Source organism: Euprymna scolopes, chromosome 1 (genome assembly GCF_053919585.1).
Source record: "Euprymna scolopes isolate OS-2025 chromosome 1, ASM5391958v1, whole genome shotgun sequence".
Classification (NCBI taxonomy): Eukaryota; Metazoa; Mollusca; class Cephalopoda; order Sepiida; family Sepiolidae; genus Euprymna; species Euprymna scolopes.
Window position 1 is genome coordinate 63,511,273 of NC_136482.1, and position 21,847 is coordinate 63,533,119.

Here is a 21,847-nt window from a genome sequence, read left to right on the forward strand (position 1 = left end):
TTTCATGTCCTGTTCAAATATATTGAACATGAAATTGTTTCATGTCCTGTTCAAATATATTGAACATGAAATTGTTTCATGTCCTGTTAAAATATATTGAACATGAAATTGTTTCATGTCTTGTTAAAATATATTGAACATGAAATTGTTTCATGTCTTGTTAAAATATATTGAACATGAAATTGTTTCATGTCTTGTTAAAATATATTGAACATGAAATTGTTTCATGTCTTGTTAAAATATATTGAACATGAAATTGTTTCATGTCTTGTTAAAATATATTGTACATGAAATTGTTTCATGTCCTGTCAAAATATATTGAACATGAAATTGTTTCATGTCCTGTTAAAATATATTGAACATGAAATTGTTTCATGTCTTGTTAAAATATATTGAACATGAAATTGTTTCATGTCTTGTTAAAATATATTGAACATGAAATTGTTTCATGTCTTGTTAAAATATATTGAACATGAAATTGTTTCATGTCTTGTTAAAATATATTGAACATGAAATTGTTTCATGTCTTGTTAAAATATATTGAACATGAAATTGTTTCATGTCTTGTGAAAATATATTGAACATTAAATTGTTTCATGTCTTGTCAAAATATAGTGAACATGAAATTGTTTCATGTCTTGTTAAAATATATTGAACATGAAATTGTTTCATGTCTTGTTAAAATATATTGAACATGAAATTGTTTCATGCCCTGTTCAAATATATTGAACATAAAATTGTTTCATGTCCTGTTCAAATATATTGAACATGAAATTGTTTCATGTCTTGTTAAAATATATTGAACATGAAATTGTTTCATGTCCTGTTCAAATATATTGAACATGAAATTGTTTCATGTCTTGTTAAAATATATTGAACATGAAATTGTTTCATGTCCTGTTCAAATATATTGAACATGAAATTGTTTCATGTCTTGTTAAAATATATTGAACATGAAATTGTTTCATGTCCTGTTAAAATATATTGAACATGAAATTGTTTCATGTCTTGTTAAAATATATTGAACATGAAATTGTTTCATGTCTTGTTAAAATATATTGAACATGAAATTGTTTCATGTTCTGTCAAAATATATTGAACATGAAATTGTTTCATGTCTTGTTAAAATATATTGAACATGAAATTGTTTCATGTCTTGTTAAAATATATTGAACATGAAATTGTTTCATGTCTTGTTAAAATATATTGAACATGAAATTGTTTCATGTCTTGTTAAAATATATTGAACATGAAATTGTTTCATGTCCTGTCAAAATATATTGAACATGAAATTGTTTCATGTCCTGTTAAAATATATTGAACATGAAATTGTTTCATGTCTTGTTAAAATATATTGAACATGAAATTGTTTCATGTCTTGTTAAAATATATTGAACATGAAATTGTTTCATGTCTTGTTAAAATATATTGAACATGAAATTGTTTCATGTCTTGTTAAAATATATTGAACATGAAATTGTTTCATGTCTTGTTAAAATATATTGAACATGAAATTGTTTCATGTCTTGTGAAAATATATTGAACATTAAATTGTTTCATGTCTTGTTAAAATATATTGAACATGAAATTGTTTCATGTCTTGTTAAAATATATTGAACATTAAATTGTTTCATGTCTTGTTAAAATATATTGAACATGAAATTGTTTCATGCCCTGTTCAAATATATTGAACATAAAATTGTTTCATGTCCTGTTCAAATATATTGAACATGAAATTGTTTCATGTCTTGTTAAAATATATTGAACATGAAATTGTTTCATGTCCTGTTCAAATATATTGAACATGAAATTGTTTCATGTCTTGTTAAAATATATTGAACATGAAATTGTTTCATGTCCTGTTCAAATATATTGAACATGAAATTGTTTCATGTCTTGTGAAAATATATTGAACATGAAATTGTTTCATGTCCTGTTAAAATATATTGAACATGAAATTGTTTCATGTCTTGTTAAAATATATTGAACATGAAATTGTTTCATGTCTTGTTAAAATATATTGAACATGAAATTGTTTCATGTTCTGTCAAAATATATTGAACATGAAATTGTTTCATGTCTTGTCAAAATATATTGAACATGAAATTGTTTCATGTCTTGTTAAAATATATTGAACATGAAATTGTTTCATGTCTTGTTAAAATATATTGAACATGAAATTGTTTCATGTCTTGTCAAAATATATTGAACATGAAATTGTTTCATGTCCTGTCAAAATATATTGAACATGAAATTGTTTCATGTCCTGTTCAAATATATTGAACATGAAATTGTTTCATGTCCTGTTCAAATATATTGAACATGAAATTGTTTCATATCTTGTTAAAATATATTGAACATGAAATTGTTTCATGTCTTGTTAAAATATATTGAACATGAAATTGTTTCATGTCCTGTCAAAATATATTGAACATGAAATTGTTTCATGTCTTGTTAAAATATATTGAACATGAAATTGTTTCATGTCCTGTTCAAATATATTGAACCTGAAATTGTTTCATGTCCTGTCAAAATATATTGAACATGAAATTGTTTTATGTCTTGTTAAAATATATTGAACATGAAATTGTTTCATGACCTGCTAAAATATATTGAACATGAAATTGTTTCATGTCTTGTTAAAATATATTGAACATGAAATTGTTTCATGTCTTGTTAAAATATATTGAACATGAAATTGTTTCATGTCCTGTTCAAATATATTGAACATGAAATTGTTTCATGTCCTGTTCAAATATATTGAACATGAAATTGTTTCATGTCTTGTTAAAATATATTGAACATGAAATTGTTTCATGTCTTGTTAAAATATATTGAACATGAAATTGTTTCATGTCTTGTTAAAATATATTGAACATGAAATTGTTTCATGTCTTGTTAAAATATATTGAACATGAAATTGTTTCATGTCTTGTGAAAATATATTGAACATTAAATTGTTTCATGTCTTGTCAAAATATATTGAACATGAAATTGTTTCATGTCTTGTTTAAATATATTGAACATGAAATTGTTTCATGTCTTGTTAAAATATATTGAACATGAAATTGTTTCATGCCCTGTTCAAATATATTGAACATGAAATTGTTTCATGTCCTGTTCAAATATATTGAACATGAAATTTTTTCATGTCTTGTTAAAATATATTGAACATGAAATTGTTTCATGTCCTGTTCAAATATATTGAACATGAAATTGTTTCATGTCTTGTTAAAATATATTGAACATGAAATTGTTTCATGTCTTGTTAAAATATATTGAACATGAAATTGTTTCATGTCTTGTTAAAATATATTGAACATGAAATTGTTTCATGTCCTGTTAAAATATATTGAACATGAAATTGTTTCATGTCTTGTTAAAATATATTGAACATGAAATTGTTTCATGTCTTGTTAAAATATATTGAACATGAAATTTGTTTCATGTTCTATCAAAATATATTGAACATGAAATTGTTTCATGTCTTGTCAAAATATATTGAACATGAAATTGTTTCATGTCTTGTTAAAATATATTGAACATGAAATTGTTTCATGTCTTGTTAAAATATATTGAACATGAAATTGTTTCATGTCTTGTCAAAATATATTGAACATGAAATTGTTTCATGTCCTGTCAAAATATATTGAACATGAAATTGTTTCATGTCCTGTTCAAATATATTGAACATGAAATTGTTTCATGTCCTGTTCAAATATATTGAACATGAAATTGTTTCATATCTTGTTAAAATATATTGAACATGAAATTGTTTCATGTCTTGTTAAAATATATTGAACATGAAATTGTTTCATGTCCTGTCAAAATATATTGAACATGAAATTGTTTCATGTCTTGTTAAAATATATTGAACATGAAATTGTTTCATGTCCTGTTCAAATATATTGAACCTGAAATTGTTTCATGTCCTGTCAAAATATATTGAACGTGAAATTGTTTTATGTCTTGTTAAAATATATTGAACATGAAATTGTTTCATGACCTGCTAAAATATATTGAACATGAAATTGTTTCATGTCTTGTTAAAATATATTGAACATGAAATTGTTTCATGTCCTGTTAAAATATATTGAACATGAAATTGTTTCATGTTCTGTTAAAATATATTGGACATGAAATTGTTTCATGTCCTGTTAAAATATATTGAACATGAAATTGTTTCATGTCTTGTTAAAATATATTGAACATGAAATTGTTTCATGTCCTGTTAAAATATATTGAACATGAAATTGTTTCATGTTCTGTTAAAATATATTGAACATGAAATTGTTTCATGTCCTGTTAAAATATATTGAACATGAAATTGTTTCATGTCCTGTTAAAATATATTGAACATGAAGTTCGACTACTATTCAGATTTCTTTAAGATCAATTAATGAGAGCCGTTGTAATTGCTGAACATGTGTGACACTGTGTTTGACTGAGCTCATTGGGCGTAGGAGAACAAAGGATGGATGACAAAAGAAAAGGAAGTAGATTTATTGAGTAATAAAAAGAACTAATCAATAGGCAATGGATAGGTATTTATTCTTAACACAGACAAAGAGAAATAAGAGTAGATTTTAATTAGGGTCTAATGAATGGAAATAGCAAAAGGACTGAACAATGGATAGATATATATTTAGGTTTATGACATTGAGGAGTACCAACAATAGAAACAATTGATGGACAACAAAGCTGAACTTAACGACAGTCAGTGAGTTTTTACAACAATCATGAGTTGGGACTTTACAACAGAGTTGCGAGTACAGTTAGACTTTGACTACAGTTGGAGACAAATTATGGCTTGGGCCAGGTTGGGAAAGCTTTCGATGATGAGGAATGAACTGACTGCAACAGACAAACCAAACCTCAACAGGAAGAAGATTTGAACCTTAGCATGTAGACACACACACCCAGAGTCCAACCACCATATATTAGAAGTATTGGAGTGTGTTTTTCTTGTTTTGTGTTTTGGTTGATGTTTTTTTTATTTGGTGATCCATGCATCCTCCATCGATGGTCACCAGTGTAAAAATGACGATCACACAACCAGAACAAGAACGATGGGAGATGAAGAACAAAGCCACGGCACACAATGTTTGGGTTCGATGTGGTATTATACATGTTTCTAAAGGAAATTGTTTCATTAAATTAGGTGGAAGTGCAAATGATAGTGAGCAAATATTGGTTCCCTAGTTTAATGATTGGATGTGGACAAACCAAGTTTGTCATGATGTGGCAGAAAGTTTCTAAAAATAGGGATCATATGTAGGGGATCAAGTGAGAGTTTCTGATTTGGTTTCTCTACCATCTAGCAAGTGGATCAAGTTCGAAAATATTCAGAAAATTCCTTTTGAATCCCTAGCAAAAAAAAAATGCTTATAATCTATCCAATCATAACAATTCATGAACATTTGCTGATTACTTTAGTCCTGTTTGAGTTTTTTTATTAATATTTAAATATATGCATATATACATTATAGAGTATCCTGTACTCTCTATAGAGTATCCTGTGTGACTATTCACCCATGCATGGAGTATTGTTGCCACTTCTGAGCTGGTGCATCTACCACTTGTCTCTCCCTCTTTGACGGGGTCCAAAGAAGAGTCTCCAATCTAATATATCCCACACTGTCAACTAAGCTCTAACCCCTGTCCCATCGTTGCAATGTTGCATCTCTGTGCCTGTTTTACAAATATTTTAATGGAATGTGCTCTGATGAACTCCTCATATTTGTGCCCTGTCATCATACATACTCCCAACAAACCCATTTAGCAACAAAATCACATCTTTTTTTTTTTTTTTTTTTTTTTTTTTTTTTTTTTTTTATTACATTTTCACCCCAAACAAGGCAAATTGTCACTTTGGTGTAGGGGGCTACTATCAGGGGCAACAACTACTGGGGTACTATGTAGGGATTTGGGCAGCAAGGTGTCGGTTCACGTTACACTTGAACTTCTGCACGTCAGTACTGTTGGGGAAGCAGGGACCTGGAATGGAATTCCAGAGTCTTGCGGTTCTGGGGAAGAAACTATTGGAGTAAAAAGATCTTTTACATCTAGGGATCTCTACAGTGTGGGAGTGGAATCTAGTAGCCTGTCGGGTTTGTCGAGGGTGCTCGCGTCGTGGGGGCACAAGTGATTGCAGCTCTTCAGAGCATTCACCACAAAAATACTTGTAGAAAAGGCAGAGGGATGCAACATTTCGTCGATGGGACAGAGGCTGAAGCTTAGATGCCAGTTCAGGGCCTATCAGGTTTGCGACTCTCTTTTGAACCTTGTCAAGGAGCGAGAGACTAGTAGCAGATGCACCAGCCCAGATGTGGCAGCATTTTACAAGTCTCCAAATACTGAAAACGAGGAAGAATGAGGGAAGAATTGCTGCTTTCTAGGTCAGAATCTATGCCATCTAACACTTATCATTGACAAGTTTTTGACCTTGAAGTACTATATTTTTAGCTCTTACATCAAATAGCTTTATGTTTTGTTTTGTTTTTTTTTGAGAGATTTTCATAAAAAAATAAATATCCTATGGTTTTCTGCTTCTATCCTCTCGGGCTATCCAAGACAACAGTTTCTATCATAAATTTAAGGTGGGCATACAACATTGATATTCCACTCTAAACTGATGATTATTCCAACTATTACAAGACCTGACGCCACGCTTACGATAAGAAAAATATATACATCAATCGAAAATTTATTTGTAAATGTCATTATTTGATATATCCCATCGATAAGCTTTTGATTTTTATTTAATTATCTAACACATAGTTGGTGTGTGTAGTTTACAGCAAAAATGCCCTTTATTGTGTCATTTAAAATGTGTACAGTATAGCTTGTTCTCGTTCCATCAGCCATGACTGAGTAAAAGTTTTAAGTAATTTTTAATTGTATTCTTAATGTCGTTCGTACTGAGGATTGCACCATCAACTTCTAGAACTGATTATTAATTTTTCGCACATTTCTAAGTGGACGAACTGATCGAAGCATCGTCCAAATAATACAATTTTTCTCTAATGGTGACTCAATATTATGAAGTTCATCATGGAAAATTCCATTCAGTCGTGTCAGTTTTTAAAAGATTTCTTTGGTCTTTGTTTTGTAGTGCAAAACTATTACTGGTGATAGAAGAAAGCAAAAAACAAGAATGTAAGAGAAGACGAAGACTGCTACAAGGTTAGAATATTTATATGAAAAACCAGTCTGTGTTGGCTCATTGTAATTATATTCATTTAACCATGGATGAAGGGTTGATTAGATGAATGCATAGGTGGGTCAATTTAGGCTCAGACTTCAAAAGAAAAATGAAATATATAATGTTATTTACAAAGTAGCACACATTCATTTTTTGTTGACAGGTAAGCCTCTTTATCAAACATGACTGATGCATCTTCAATTTTCTTTCAAATAGTAAATACATTTTCACTTTTCGAATTTTTTACTTCATCGTTAAAATTTAACCTTCCAATATTATTAACTTTTCTGATATCCAAATCAAGAGTGACAGGTACAAGTGGAAGACCCATGAAGACAGGAGTGGTAGCATTAAAATGAGTGATGTACTTTTGTCAGCAATGAGGTGGTGGTTGTGCATTGTCATTGATGAACCCATCTACTTATGATAGAAGAAAGCAAAAAAAAACAACAAAAAAAACCAAGAATGTGAGGGAAAAAGATGAAAACTGCTACAAGATTAGAATATTTATATGAAAAACCAGTCTGTGTTGGCTCATTGTAATTATATTCATTTAACCATGGATAAAGGGTTGATTCGATGAATGCGTAGGTGGGTCAATTTCAAAAGAAAAGTAAAAAAAAGTAGCACGCCTCCATTTTTTGTTCACAGGTAAGCCTATTTATCAACCATAATGGATGCATATACAAATAATCTTTCAAATTGTAAATACATTTTCGTTTTTCAAATTTTTCACTTTATCACTAAAATTTAACCTTCCAATATTGCTGTTAACTTTTCCGATGTCCAAATCAAGAGTAAGTTATAAGTTGAAGAACTATGAAGACAGGGGTAGTAGCATTAAAATGAGTGTACTTTTCTCAGCGTTGGAGTGGTGGCTATGCATGGACATCTGGAGCACACTTTATTACTCACATTTCTATTGCACCTCTGAAATTGATGAACCCATCTCCTACCTGTGCTGAGATCAATGATCAATAGTCTCCATAAACGTTCAACAGGCGCCAGTGAATGTTGATCAGTTCAATTTTTTCTGCATGGAGGAATTCAATGATGCATCTCTGCTTCTGATGCACATCCATGACAGGGGTTGCTTTTTCGAGTCTCATATCGTCAAAATCTTCAACAAAGATGAAACTTTCAGGTAATGATAAGTTCAGTTACTAAAACAATATAATTTGCAGCCCCCTCTGATCCAATCAGTAGGAACAAAAAATAGGAAGCATTACTTTTGGAGTGGCTCTCATGCATAAACTTACAAATTACAATGAAAAAATTCAACTTAAAAGATGATAAAACACAGACATTAACATGACCTTTTCAACTTTGATATTCATTATCAAAAACAGTTCACAGGTTTTCATTAAAACACAAATAATTTTATTTTTTTAATTATTCATTCATAAAAGTAAAAATTTTACAATATTTTGTTGGCCAAACATGTTGCAACATCAATTTCTTTTAATTATTTTATAATTGATTTATTCAATTCATGAAATAAAAATACTTCACCATGTCATTTTTATACATGACAAGAAAGGATTTGAATTTGGGGTTTGTAGTTTGATCTAAAAGAGAGAACATGCTTGTCTGCAAATTCTGGTTTCCACAAAATGAATATTCATTCTCAATAATAGCACTTTTCTTTTATTGAGTAAACCAGCTGCCAATATTCCCCTGCTTTTTATTGAAACGAACCGAAAGCTCTTTTTAGTATCCTCACTGTTCCCTTAAGTGCAATTGTCTGGATTTCTCTTGCACTTGGTTCACCAAGAATATTAGTTAGGTAGGACTTCAGATTCTTCTTTATAAGTCCTGTGGCACCTATAGTAACTGGTATGATTGATATCTCCCTAAGATTCCAGTTTCTTTTCATATTATACATGAGACCTTGATATTTGGTCTGTTTCTCTCTTTCAGCTTTGTTCAGACCTCCATCATTAGGAGCACTCACTTCAACCAAGGTTGCCCCTCTCTCTGACTTATTCCATATAACTAAGTCAGATTTCACAGCATCATTTTTAAGGTAGTAGGCTGTAGGAATTACATGGTCATAATGTATGGTATATGTCATTTCCAACTGTTCTTCCAGGTTGATGTTCCCACGACCTGCTGCTACACTGGATGTTTAATTTCTTACAGATGGTCCAGTGGAGGTACTTACATACTCCATCATATCTCACTGTAGTAGCCGTCACCCAAAAAAACCTTGCAACTTGATACCAGATGACTCACACTTTCCAATTCCGTGTGGTAGAATCTACATTTGCTGTCATTCACTAATGACAACAAATGTAGACTTGCCATCTTCTTGAATGCATTGGTCATCAATCCCTGGTCTTGAGCAGCCATTATAATCCTTTCTGATCATGGTGGAGGGCTCCCACCTTGAGCCAGTCCAAGGAACCTTCTTTGTCTATGTATTCCTAGGAGAGTTCCCCCAGAAAATACTTTGCACGCTTTTGTTGGTCCCACTCAAGATTCCTCCTTTGGAAGGTTTCGGTATATTTCTGCCAGCTCTTTCTTGCTATTTCTGTGGCAGGCTTGTTTGGTGTTTCAATCTCATCTGTGGCCAGCTGGGTGACTGATGTTCTTTAGCTGGCTCTTGTCTCTTGATGTTCATATACCATTGAGAGGGTGTGGTTCTGGGAACTTCTCAGACACTGGCCTGTGCTCACTATAGTTGCCCTATGTTGGTGGTTGATCTCTGAGAGCCCCAGTCCTCCTTCTCTCCTGGGTATTTATATTTTCATTTATGTTTCATGTGTATTTTTTAACTAAGTTGGTTTGTAAGACTGTAACTGAGCATAGCTGTAGATAATTTCTATGTTTTTTGTTTTCAAACAGAAAAAGGCATTAAGACATATGTAATCAAATATCGATTTGTAAGATTCAAAGTTTTTTAGTTAAATGTCAAAAATCCAACTATTTGGATTTTTTTATCAGAGACAGAGCAATTTTTATTTATTGTAATATGATTTTTAAAGTAAAATTTTATTTATCTGCTTGACATTAAATTGTTAGGTACATACATATATTTAGATATATATAATATATATATATACGTGTATGTGTAGCTGTATATGAAGAGATTGATGCTGACATATGCATGAAGGATAATAAGCACTGTGATGTATGATGGTATTGGCATGTTTGGTCAAGAATTTATTAATTAAAGAATGTCTTAAAGACGATCTTTTTTTTTTTTTTTTTTTTTTTACATGGGTGTCACCACTTATCAAGGCCCAGAGGCCACTCAAGGATAAGGGTTAATAGGTATACATTAGTCGTTGTGATTTTAGCATAGTAAACAGTGGGAATTTTGTAACTTGGATTACTTAGGGGGACGATTCAATTAGAACTTGTTCACATTGGACTTTTTCTTCTTTTTTTTTCATAGGTATCAACTCATTATCAAGGCCCAGAGGCCACTCAAGGATAAGGGTTAAAGAGTGTACAGTAGAAATTGGACAATATAATAATCATTAGTAATGAAAATTTGTTAAATTTGATAACTTATATGGAACGGCTCATCAAGAACTTATTTACGTTAGACTTGAAGACAACCATATTGTAGTCAGCCGGAAAGCAGGAAAATTGGTGAGAAAAGGATTTGTAAACAAGATGGAAGACATGTTATGCAACAAGCATAGTATACTTTAAAAACATTTGTGTGAGAGAAGTTGTTAGGACACTGCCATGGTACACATTGCTAATGACTTTTTTTTATGTCATGTCAGAAGCAGATGTAAACAATGGATGCGATATTTATAACCAGGCAGTTACAGAATAAAAAAAAACTGATGCTATGATGAAAATGATATTATGATTAAGATTTTGCTGGATGTCAGTTTATATTGGCTGATTCATGTGTTTGCTAAAGGAAAAGTTATTTGTTGGCCAATCTATGCCGTCCTTAAAGAATAAGGGAGACAACCATTTACCAATTCAGAAGTGTGTTATAATTTCAATACATTCCCAATATTATGAAATTTTCATGACATCATGTAAAATAGTTCAAATGGTTGAATACCAAAAAGGACCAACGTTCTGTAAGAGAATAAACATTATATCATCCCAGCTTTATGGACCATAGCTCACACAACAACACCTTTGTTCAGGCTGTTACATAGATATACAGAAATAAGCGATCAAAGACTCACTGTTTGTGGCAACATTCCTCTCATTTGTCAACCTTTATGCTAAAGATTTGCAAAGTTTCTAATTGTTTATAACATTTATAACAAGACATTTTCCATGTTGAACAGTTCTTCTATCCCTTTCCACGTGTGATTTGTGTAGTTCACAGTTTGGGTTGCTTCCTCTGAAATCAAAGCCATCTTTCTGTAAGATGTGTAGTTTTTTGTGTAAAAATTATTTAGATGTTTTGGTGTTTACATAAATAGTTTATGAAAAAAGTATTTATCTGCATATAGCTGTCAACTTGGAACTGCTCAGTATATTTTAATACAACAGTATGAAAAGGCTGGCATTAAAACCAAAACATGCATATTTTTTTAAAGTGCATGGACATTTTAAATATTTTTGGTTTGTGTCGTAATCACTTACAAATTCATTTTAGTTTAGGGTAAAGGCCAATGAATCAACAAACATCTTCGTGTTATATTAAATAGTTCTGAAAATAGATTGAGGTAACGTTTTGGAGATTCAAAACAAAATACACACAGGCATCAGAGCAGGATGAATAAGAGTTACAATGTGATTATTGTTCTTTGAAGATTTTTTAGTTTGCATTAAAGATATTTGTCCTCTGTTTACAAACTGTCAACTGTGTGACAATATCTCCATCGGGATCACGTCACAATGAACAACATGAAATGAGTATTCAATATAGATTAGTTAGGTTTTGGGTGGATGCAGGATACCATCGTTTAGTGCGGAAATAGAAGCCTTGTCGTTGTCCATGGATAGCTATCTCATCGAACCGATCACTTCCAAGGCAAAATCTGAGACTGCTGCCCATCAACAACTCAGTGGACATTTATATAAAGAATTCTACCAAATTTTCTAGACTCAAGTATCAAAGTGTTATTTATGCACCACGGTTGTGATCTTTGAATCGCATACACAATTCTGATATATAACTCACATAAGTTGACTTTTGATTATCTCTGTGCAAACATTTCCACTGTGTGAAAGGAATCTATTTTTAGAACTGACATTAAATTTAAACTTCAAACTTTCTGTATTTTGTCGTTTGATAAACATTCACCCCGCACTTTCTCTCCTCTGACTCATTATTACAGTATCACAACTGTAAGATAATCTTTTATAATAAATATGTATAAAAAAAAAAAAAAAAAGGATCGTTAAAGGAAAACTATGATTTTCTATAGATAACAAATTATATAAATTGGTTTATGACAAAGAATTGAGAGAAATTAAAGTTAATAAAAATATTTTCTTGTATATCTTTAAGTGAAGATAGCTATGCTCAGAAAGTCCGGTTGACAGACGGCAGGAAAGAATGTTTATGTCTTTCTTCATGATTGCCTGGAAGCTTTGATGATTCTAAGTCATTGTATGAAGTCCTTAAAAGGTACAGTTGATATAATAATGCTCTAATCTGATTGGTGATTTTGTAACCAACCAACCTCACTAGAGCTGGTTTAGAAGAAACAAATATCAGTGTTTACGACTGATACATTACCTGTGAACATCTTAATTCATATAACAAAATTCAACACAATTTCAGTTTTTCAGTGCGTATAATTTACTGAAACCAACAAATCAGATCTCATCAATGCGTCATGTCAGCAGAAACTCGAAAGCAACTTTGTGTAAGACTACTATGATTCTAAAGACTCGGCATCATACTGAAGCAGTTGCATCTTATCCCCAAAATTGATATCATCTTTTGAACAAAAAAGACAGAAAGAGAAAACAATTTGTTCTTAATCTTTTTTCACATCTTAAAAAAGGAAAAATTTAATATTTGTAATAACACATTTTGGGTGAAAAATATATGTTTATTTCTTCAAGCATCGTACATTTAAGAAAAAGATGTCAGACAGTTTAGTCCCAAAATCTAAAAAACAAAAAGTTATATGTTGGTGAAAATCTTTTAATTTGTAAAACAAATGAGTTTCTATCAGCAGTTTCTACTTTTAGTTTTATTTTATATCATACTGAATATCATAAATATTATATATATATATAAAGTAAATAGGAATCTTGTTGTCACATCTTAGAAGATATTTCTTAGGTAAATGAAAATTATATATATATATATAATTATACATGCCCAGACTCTGAGAAAAGTAAACCATTTTAAAATACAGAAAAGAAACAATTAATTAGCATTAAAGTTATACAAGTTCATAATTTTATAACAAGGAAACATGAAATATTTCTTTAGTCTTTCACAGAATTTCTCCCAAAAAGCAAATGTTTCATTATAAAACAAACATTCTATGAATAAAATCGGATAAAGAGAAATATTTAATTTTTTTTTTTTTTTTTGCTCAGAATCTATGTATTTATTTCATTAAGTTACCTCTTCCTCTGTAACTTGGACGGTTTACATCACAAAAAAATGATGAGTACTAAATTTATAAGCATTGCTAAAAATACGAAGAAAAAATACTGTAATAAGATCAACAAGTAAAAAGGAAGGCAGTAAAGGTGATAAACTAAGGCATATAGGTAAGTAATCAGATGCTTGTGGATATATAAATGGATATTTTTATAAAAATGTAAACATGTATATGATGTATTGACTATAAAGTTACAATAGTAATTTTTTGTTGAGAAAAGCACATCTTAAATGTTTCAATGAATTATTTTTAATTCAAAATGTATTGCTACATTAGATGAATTCAATCATTTTTAAATTATTTGATGATAAAATAAAAAGAGGTAAATTTTATCATACTCTTTACACCAATTTTCCAATGCATAAAACCTTGAAAAACTAATGTTTGTTAAAGAGATTTGTCAACGTTACAATATAGCTTATCTACCCCTCCCTCATTGTACAAATATTTGCCATGTTTTTTGCTTAAATGTTACCTTTGTTTAGTCTTTACATTTAAAATAAGTTTGCATATGTCCTATTTTAATTGTATCACTGGTGCTTTTTAAATAATGCTGACAGAAGTTCATCTTTTTAAATAAAGATGATTCTAAATTTATTCTATATTTTCCTACTGACGGAAACAGTTCTTTGAAAAGCATCTAAGATTTATAAGCAAACAAAATTGCAACGTTCACAGGGTGTTTGAATTGAGTCAAATCTGTAGCAAATTAATATTTATACAAAGACGAAAGTGCAAAAAATGTATAATTGAACATAGTTTTCAATAGAGTTAATAAATGCTTTCAATCAGATAAAATATTTACAATTTTAAATCAGAATATGTCAATATCAAAATAAGTTTCACTTGTAAACCGTAAAATCAACAAAGAAGTCATCACTTGTACAAATACTCATAAACACAAGTAAAAATGGTATACATTCAGTAATTTTAAGTATATTTCAATGATAATTATACTGAAACAAAATATATAAAAGATATACATTGGAATAACAGCTTCATTTTGTCAAAATAAAAATAAAATATCGGGAAAAAAATCAAGGAAGACATTAATGTTCTTTTATATTAGAATGTAGAAACAAAAATTCAACATTTCAGCAGCAATTAAAATGTATATTTATGTGCTATTTGTCTTTTTGATTATTATCTAAATTCAAATTAGTTTGTCAATTTCTTTTTTTTTTTTTTGTCAATCTTAATATTACATTCTAAACCCTGGAACCAAGGTTTACATGTAATATTCTAAATAGAGGGTTTATTAGAGCTTTAAAACAACATTTGGCTGCTTTGAAATAATATTTTAATCATGAATCCAGTCAATCTATTTTACTTGATAAAAAGGAAAGATTCTTATCTTTAAATGCATCATCAAAATTTACTTTCGTTTAACATTCACAAACACTCGTTCAGCTACAACTAGCAACAATTTCTTTTACTCTATATGCCTAAAACTAAACAAAACTTCCACGATTAAAGTTTATTTTCTAGACCTATCTGTCTGTGAAACACAATACCATGTGTATGCTTCCCAGCTGTCTACAACATGCTGTTTTCAAGTTTAATTTAGGCCATCTTCTTAACTAATCAATTTTTACACATATTACTGATCATCATGGTGTTATCTCACTAATCACCTGATACTCATTAACCCTTATCTTTAAGTGACCTTTCGGCCTTGATAAGCAGTGACCCCACCAACCTTCCCGAATATATATACATATATATATATATATATAATGAATGAAGGACAAAAGTCTATATTCCAAAGTTTATGATGTTGACCATCTTACAATTTATTTCTTTAATTTAGTTGACATTTACAATTCTTGACAGTATCTGTTTCATAGCACAAAATCAATCAATTAATTAGTGAATCTATTTTTCCCTTATCTCATCAGAATAAATAGCCTCAACCAATTCTGATGAGATAAGGGCAAAATAGATTCACTGATTGATATAATAATTAAGTGATTGATTTTGTGCTGCGAAACATACTGTCAAGAATTGTAAATGTCAACTGAATTCAAAGAATAAATTGTAAGATGGTCAACATCATGAAGTTTGAAATATAGACTTTTGTCATTCATTCATCATATTGCTCTGTAATTACATTGAGCTTCTTACGTAAGGATTGGTAGATATTATAAGGAAATAAAGTATATTTCTACATAAATATATATATATATATATATATATATATATATATATATATTCATCTTTAATATTCCTTGATCAAATGTGACTTACTTTAATTTCTTTTAAGTTCAATATTCAATTAATCAAGTAACTTTTCAATATGGCAACTTTGATGCATCTGTTGTTTTTTATTTTATCAAAATCTAACAAATAGTTTAGCATCAACAAATAACTTTAATTTCTCAAATTACATCAAGGTGCATCGGCTGCTTGTCTCTCGCTCCTGGACAGGGTTCAAAAGAGAGTCGCCAACCTGATAGGTCCTGAACTGTCATCTAGGCTTCAGCCTCTGTCCCATCGACGAGATGTTGCATCCCTCTGCCTGTTCTACAAATACTTTAATGGTGAATGCTCTGACGAACTGCAAACACTTGTACCTCCCCGACGTAACTACCCCCGACAAACCCGACAAGCTACTAAGTCTCATCCCTTTACAGTAGAGATCCCTAGGTGCAAGAAAGCCTTTTACTCCAATAGTTTCTTCCCCAGAACTGCGGGTCTTTGGAACTCCCTTCCGGGATTCTGCTTTCCCAACTGCAATGATATGCAGAAGTTCAAGTGTAATGTTAACAAACATCTTTCTACTCATCTCCCTTCATAATGCCCCGCTAATTAAGTCCCTAATAGTAGCCCCCTGCTTCAAAGTGGCACTGTGCCTTGTTTGGGGTAAAAATTGAATTAAATAAAAAAAAAAAAAAGTAGGAATATCAAATATCAATATTGAACATTGCAGAAGTCTCTACTGTGATTTAGAATAATTGTTAAAAAATTTTCATTTTTATATTTGTCAAAAATTATCACACTGTTGTTAGAAAAATCAGAATTCTTCATTTTCACTAGTAAATGATGAGATACTAAATGGCTTGCTAAAATCCACATGTAAAATATTCATACGATTCCCATGCATCAAGTTTTCATTAAATATTTGAAAAATAGGAGGATATCATTGATTTAAAATAGACACAATCATCAATCAAAATAAAGTCATTGAACTTGATTAAAATGTTTAACATCTTAAAAATTCAAAGTTTTAAATTTACTTATAATTCTGTAAAAAAAAAAAAAAAGGTTCTCTACACGTGAAATATATTCATGGATTATGCCAGATAATTTGCTTATGACAAGAAATCATTCAAAATGAATTAAATCTTAAATTCATTCTCTAATTTAATTAGAATGGATTCAAGAGAATCATTTTTACAATCACTAATTAAATTACATCTTTTGAATCCAAAAATCATATGCTTTTATAGATGAGAATATTTCTTAAAGATAAAAACTTCCCATTAAAAAATATCGAATAAAAAACAATTAAAATCTATTATGATACTAGATTATGATCATTTTCATCAAAAGTGTTGGAAGCACAAATTTTGTTGAATGTGACAATATAACACTTAGTTTTGAGGAAGAATATATCAATCTAAACAGCCAATTGTAGTTCCGTCTTTAGAAAGTCTTCTGCCACCAATGAGCTGAAAAATAAAAGATACAGGATTAAACAAAACTTATAAAGATTTCTTTAAAAAAAATAATGACAATTCAAATGTAAAGTTTTTCATGCCATGATATTACTCTATTTGTTTTATTTTTTGACAAAACCTGTTAACGGATAATAATAAAAAAAATTATATTATCAATTTGTTGCAAACATGCATTTAAAGATACAAAGAACTTAGAAATGTCAAGAAAATTTTAAGTATCATATTAAACCTCAAAAAAGATGGTACAAAGTATTTTTTGTAGTAGAATCGGAATAAATATTTTTTAAGAGCAATAATAACAATAATCTATATTTATATTTCTCTTTGTCTGTCTGTCTGTATGTCTGTCTGTCCATTTCAATTTTTGTCAGAAACTACAAAGTCAATCTGGCTGAAATATTATGTGGACCTTTGTTATGATAAGGTGCAGTGAACTAAGTATTATGGTATCTATTTAATGCAGAGTTAGGGATTAATAGCGATTAGTGTTTATTGCAAAGCACAAAAGTTAAGCACAAATTTAACCATATTCAATTATCAATTTGGCATAAAGAAAGCACTCATTCTAAGTCAACAGGCCATAACTCTTACCCGTCTTTAACAGGTAACAGTCTAATAATAATAATAAATCCTTAAAATTGACTCATTTCCTTACTTCAGAAAATAAAACAGTGGCACAAACATCGATTAATGGTGACACTCCCTTGGACTATACACAATACTGTTAAGAGTTATTTCCCTTGGACTGTACTTTTTTACTTTTTTATTTTCAATGACATAAGGACTTTTTATTTTTCGTTGTTCTAAGCGTGTACAATAAATTTCAGAATGTAAATAAAGAGGTGCAAACGTCACACTGTGCCTGTGTGAAACAGAAAAGATGCCTCCGTGTCTTATTTGAAAGTTGTATGTTTTCCAGTCTACAGTCTGAATTCTATTTAAAGCATTTGTTTTATTTGATTCGTGACTTTAATAATTAACCAACAGTTGGTACCACAGAAAAAGATCATAGGGAGTCTGTCAGGATGGAAAGGGTAAGATAAGACAACACCAGTTAGACTTTGATTGAAAGAGTATGGAGAATACTGATATTATTCAAATTCCAGAGAAAAAAGCTAATAAAAAACAATCAGTGAGAACTCAATGGTAAGTGAATGGTGCAAGAATGCAAAGTGGTTTGCAATAATAATGAAAAGAAACAGAGAATACTAAAAATCTAGAGACTTGTTGTGACTTAAACTCCAGAAAATATCACATGTTTTTACCAATGAGCGATCATTAATAAAGTGCAAAATAAAATGCAGTCTATAATGCCTTTATTTCATAAATATCTAAAACTATACTTATTAGTTTTCTTCTCAAATCCAACAAAACTTGTAATTAATGGTTGTTGAAATAATTTAAGATTACAGATGGACCATATATGTTAATTAGCTAACCTGGTATATTCATGCTTTTTACTTGAACCTTATCTTCCAATAAATCCGATATTTGTTCTTCAAAGTTTTGCCATTCAGCACTTTCTCCAAATCTGTAATGAAAAGATAAAAAATTTATTTCCAAAGACAAGATTTAAAAGAAAATAAATCAATTTTCAATACATTATAGACTTTTTAAAATGTATATCCTTTTCCAAATGCAAATTGAGGTTGAAGACAACTGATGAGTAGAATATATTATTATACAGTATATAGGTTTTAGTACTGCAGAAGTTCTCAGTACAAAGTACAGCTTCATAAGACTAAAAACATATAGGTTTGATTGAGTAGCTAACACAGATGCAAATGTATTTCAATCTTCAATTTTTGCACTGAAGAAAAGAGTGAAACAGCTTTGCATCTATGTAGCGCCTCAAACTTATATATTTTTTTTTGTATATTATTATGTATATATTATTATTATGTATATATTATTATTATGTATATATACGTGTGTGAGAGAGAATAAATCCAAAAATCAGTAGATATTCTCATATTTCATGTAAACATCATGGCAGATTATTAACACACTTTTAATATAAAATATTTTTTTTCGATAGTCTTCATTGCATAATGATTTTATCGGTTCTTTTAAAATTTATTTTTTATTTGATTATTATATCATTTTACTTTGTATAAGCAATACATATATAAGAAAGTCATTGAAAAAATTGCATAACTTTCTTCAATATTTTTGTTTCGTTTTCGCAAATAATTTAAAGGGGGATAATTCAAATTACAGAATTTGCTTTCAGTGTTTTCTGTGTTTACTGATAGCTACCTCAGATAGTATTTGTTTCATATGTTCCAATATTTTGTTTCTTTAACTATACATTATACATACATATTGGAACATTGTATAAAACATACACTGCATAAAATTCAGATGATTTAAGATATTAGTATATACAACGTTTAGTCATTAAGTCATATGTCATATTAAAAGGAAGTTGGAATAAAAACTGTGTAACTAATAATATATTTTTAAAATCAAGGCTTTTCTTAACTTAATAACAGTAAAAAAAAAAAACTAATTTCTATCATTTTAATACTTTTTATTTATTCTTTTACTTATTGTTTTAAAATAATAACTTTTTAAAAATTATTTTAATTAATTTTACCATTATAATAGAATTCCAGGAAATAAACAAGATTCTATGAACAAAGCTCCTTTCTTAGAACTGCACACTTATGGAACTGTCTTCCGTTTGCCTGCTTTCCAGCGGACTACAATATGGCCGTCTTCAAGTCCAACATAAACAAGTTCTTGATTCTTAAGTAATGCAATTTACCAAATTTACACTACAAATGATTACTATGATATCGTCCCATTGACTACGGTACACTCGTTAACCCTTATCCTTGAGTTGCCTCTGGGCCTTGATAAGTGATGACTTTTATGTAAAAAAAAAAAAGAGATGTAAAAACTTCATAATTTTAGAATCTGTATGTTATTATTCTGGGTAAAAGGAAGTCACTCTATCTTCTTAGTCTTCGTTAACTAAGATAAATTACAAGAAAATTTTAATGGAAATATTTTATTTATTGTATAGTAGTGGGTGTACCTGGCATTGCCCGGGTGTGTAGGTGGAGTAAGGAACCCCGGGTGGAGAGAGGTGTTAAAAAAAAGTGTTAGTAGGGGAGTAGGGACTGAAAACAACAGTAGGCAGCCAGGGTGAAGAGAGGTGCTAAAAAAAAAAAAAGTGGTAGTAGGCAGGCATGCTCGAACCCATGACGTAAAATCAAAAAAGAAAGTGAAAAAAAATTTGACATCTTACCGATGCTCCATGTCGCGACCAGAAGTCGAAAGCGTTCAAATTAAATGAAGTCAATCCAACTGATATGACTTGCAAAAACACCGACCCCTCCTTGTAGAAAACTACCCAGTTAAGGGTGAAGAAATTAATGTTTTTGGCCAATTTTTTTATATTTGTCATCCGAAGGGATAAGATTTAAAACAATATACTGATCTCGTCAAGATCCATCGCCTTTGTTGAAAGTTTTTGCGAGACATACCAACACACACACACATTTTTTTTTTTTGTTAACACCTCTCTCTACCCTGGTTGCCAAGTTTCCCACTGTTGTTTTGATTTCCTCCCCCAGCTACTACCATTTTTTTTTTAACACCTCTATCCCCATGGGCTGCCGACTGTTGTTCTGATCCCCCCCCCTCCCCGCTACTACCACTTTTTAAAACACCTCTATCCACCCGGGATTCCTTACTGTTATTTTAAACCCCCACACACACATCTCTCTACACCCAGGCAATGGCAGGTACCCCCGCTAGTATACAATAAATAAAATATTTCCATTAAAATTTCCTTATAATTATCTTCATTAAAGAACGAGTTGTTGGTAAATATTGATTTTTCTGATCTTGTATTCTAATCAAAGTAATATATTATATTTTCTCAAACTCGGATATTATACCACGGAAAAAGCTAGTTTAACAAAAAACCTGATTTACCTCCCTTACACACTTTTTCTTGTAAATATTTGTTTTCATGATTTATCTGTTTAATAAATTCCTATTTTTTTTTCTTTTCAATTCTTTCTTTTATTTTTTTTTGTTTGTTTTTTTCTTTCAATTTATGTTGTGTGAGATTATCTTGCACGTAACAATAAGTAAAATAAATATTATCTGAATACAGATACAAATGGCTTGGATATCATTGTTTATTTGTGTTAGAGAATGGATCGAGAGAGAGAGGGAGGTGTGTAAATTATATTGAGACACGTTGGCCGGAAGTCAGGGTCAGCTGATCGGATTGCGTGTGAGTCACGTGATCAGGTTAGCTGAATCGTAGAGATTTGGTTTAGGCATAGAACGCGACGGACGGCTTGTCAGACGTCTCCTCCCCTTCACTGGGGGGGGGGAGATGCTGACGTATGTAGAAACGAGACCAAGAGAAACCACACAAGCCA

At 30.3% G+C, this 21,847-nt stretch overlaps 1 protein-coding gene across 1 annotated transcript in view; it reads right to left on the reverse strand.

Annotated features, from left to right (window-relative positions):
• Positions 1-13,173: 13,173 nt before the first annotated feature.
• LOC145300424 (N-terminal EF-hand calcium-binding protein 1-like) overlaps positions 13,174-21,847 on the reverse strand; it is a 49,943-nt gene continuing 41,269 nt past the window's right edge. The window contains exons 11-12 of the mRNA XM_080144486.1: positions 18,881-18,972; positions 13,174-17,432 (exon numbers count right to left, since the gene is read on the reverse strand). Of these exons, the coding sequence (XP_080000612.1) occupies positions 17,407-17,432; positions 18,881-18,972 (118 nt within the window). The 3' untranslated portion in view covers positions 13,174-17,406. The remainder of the gene's footprint in view (positions 17,433-18,880; positions 18,973-21,847) is intronic.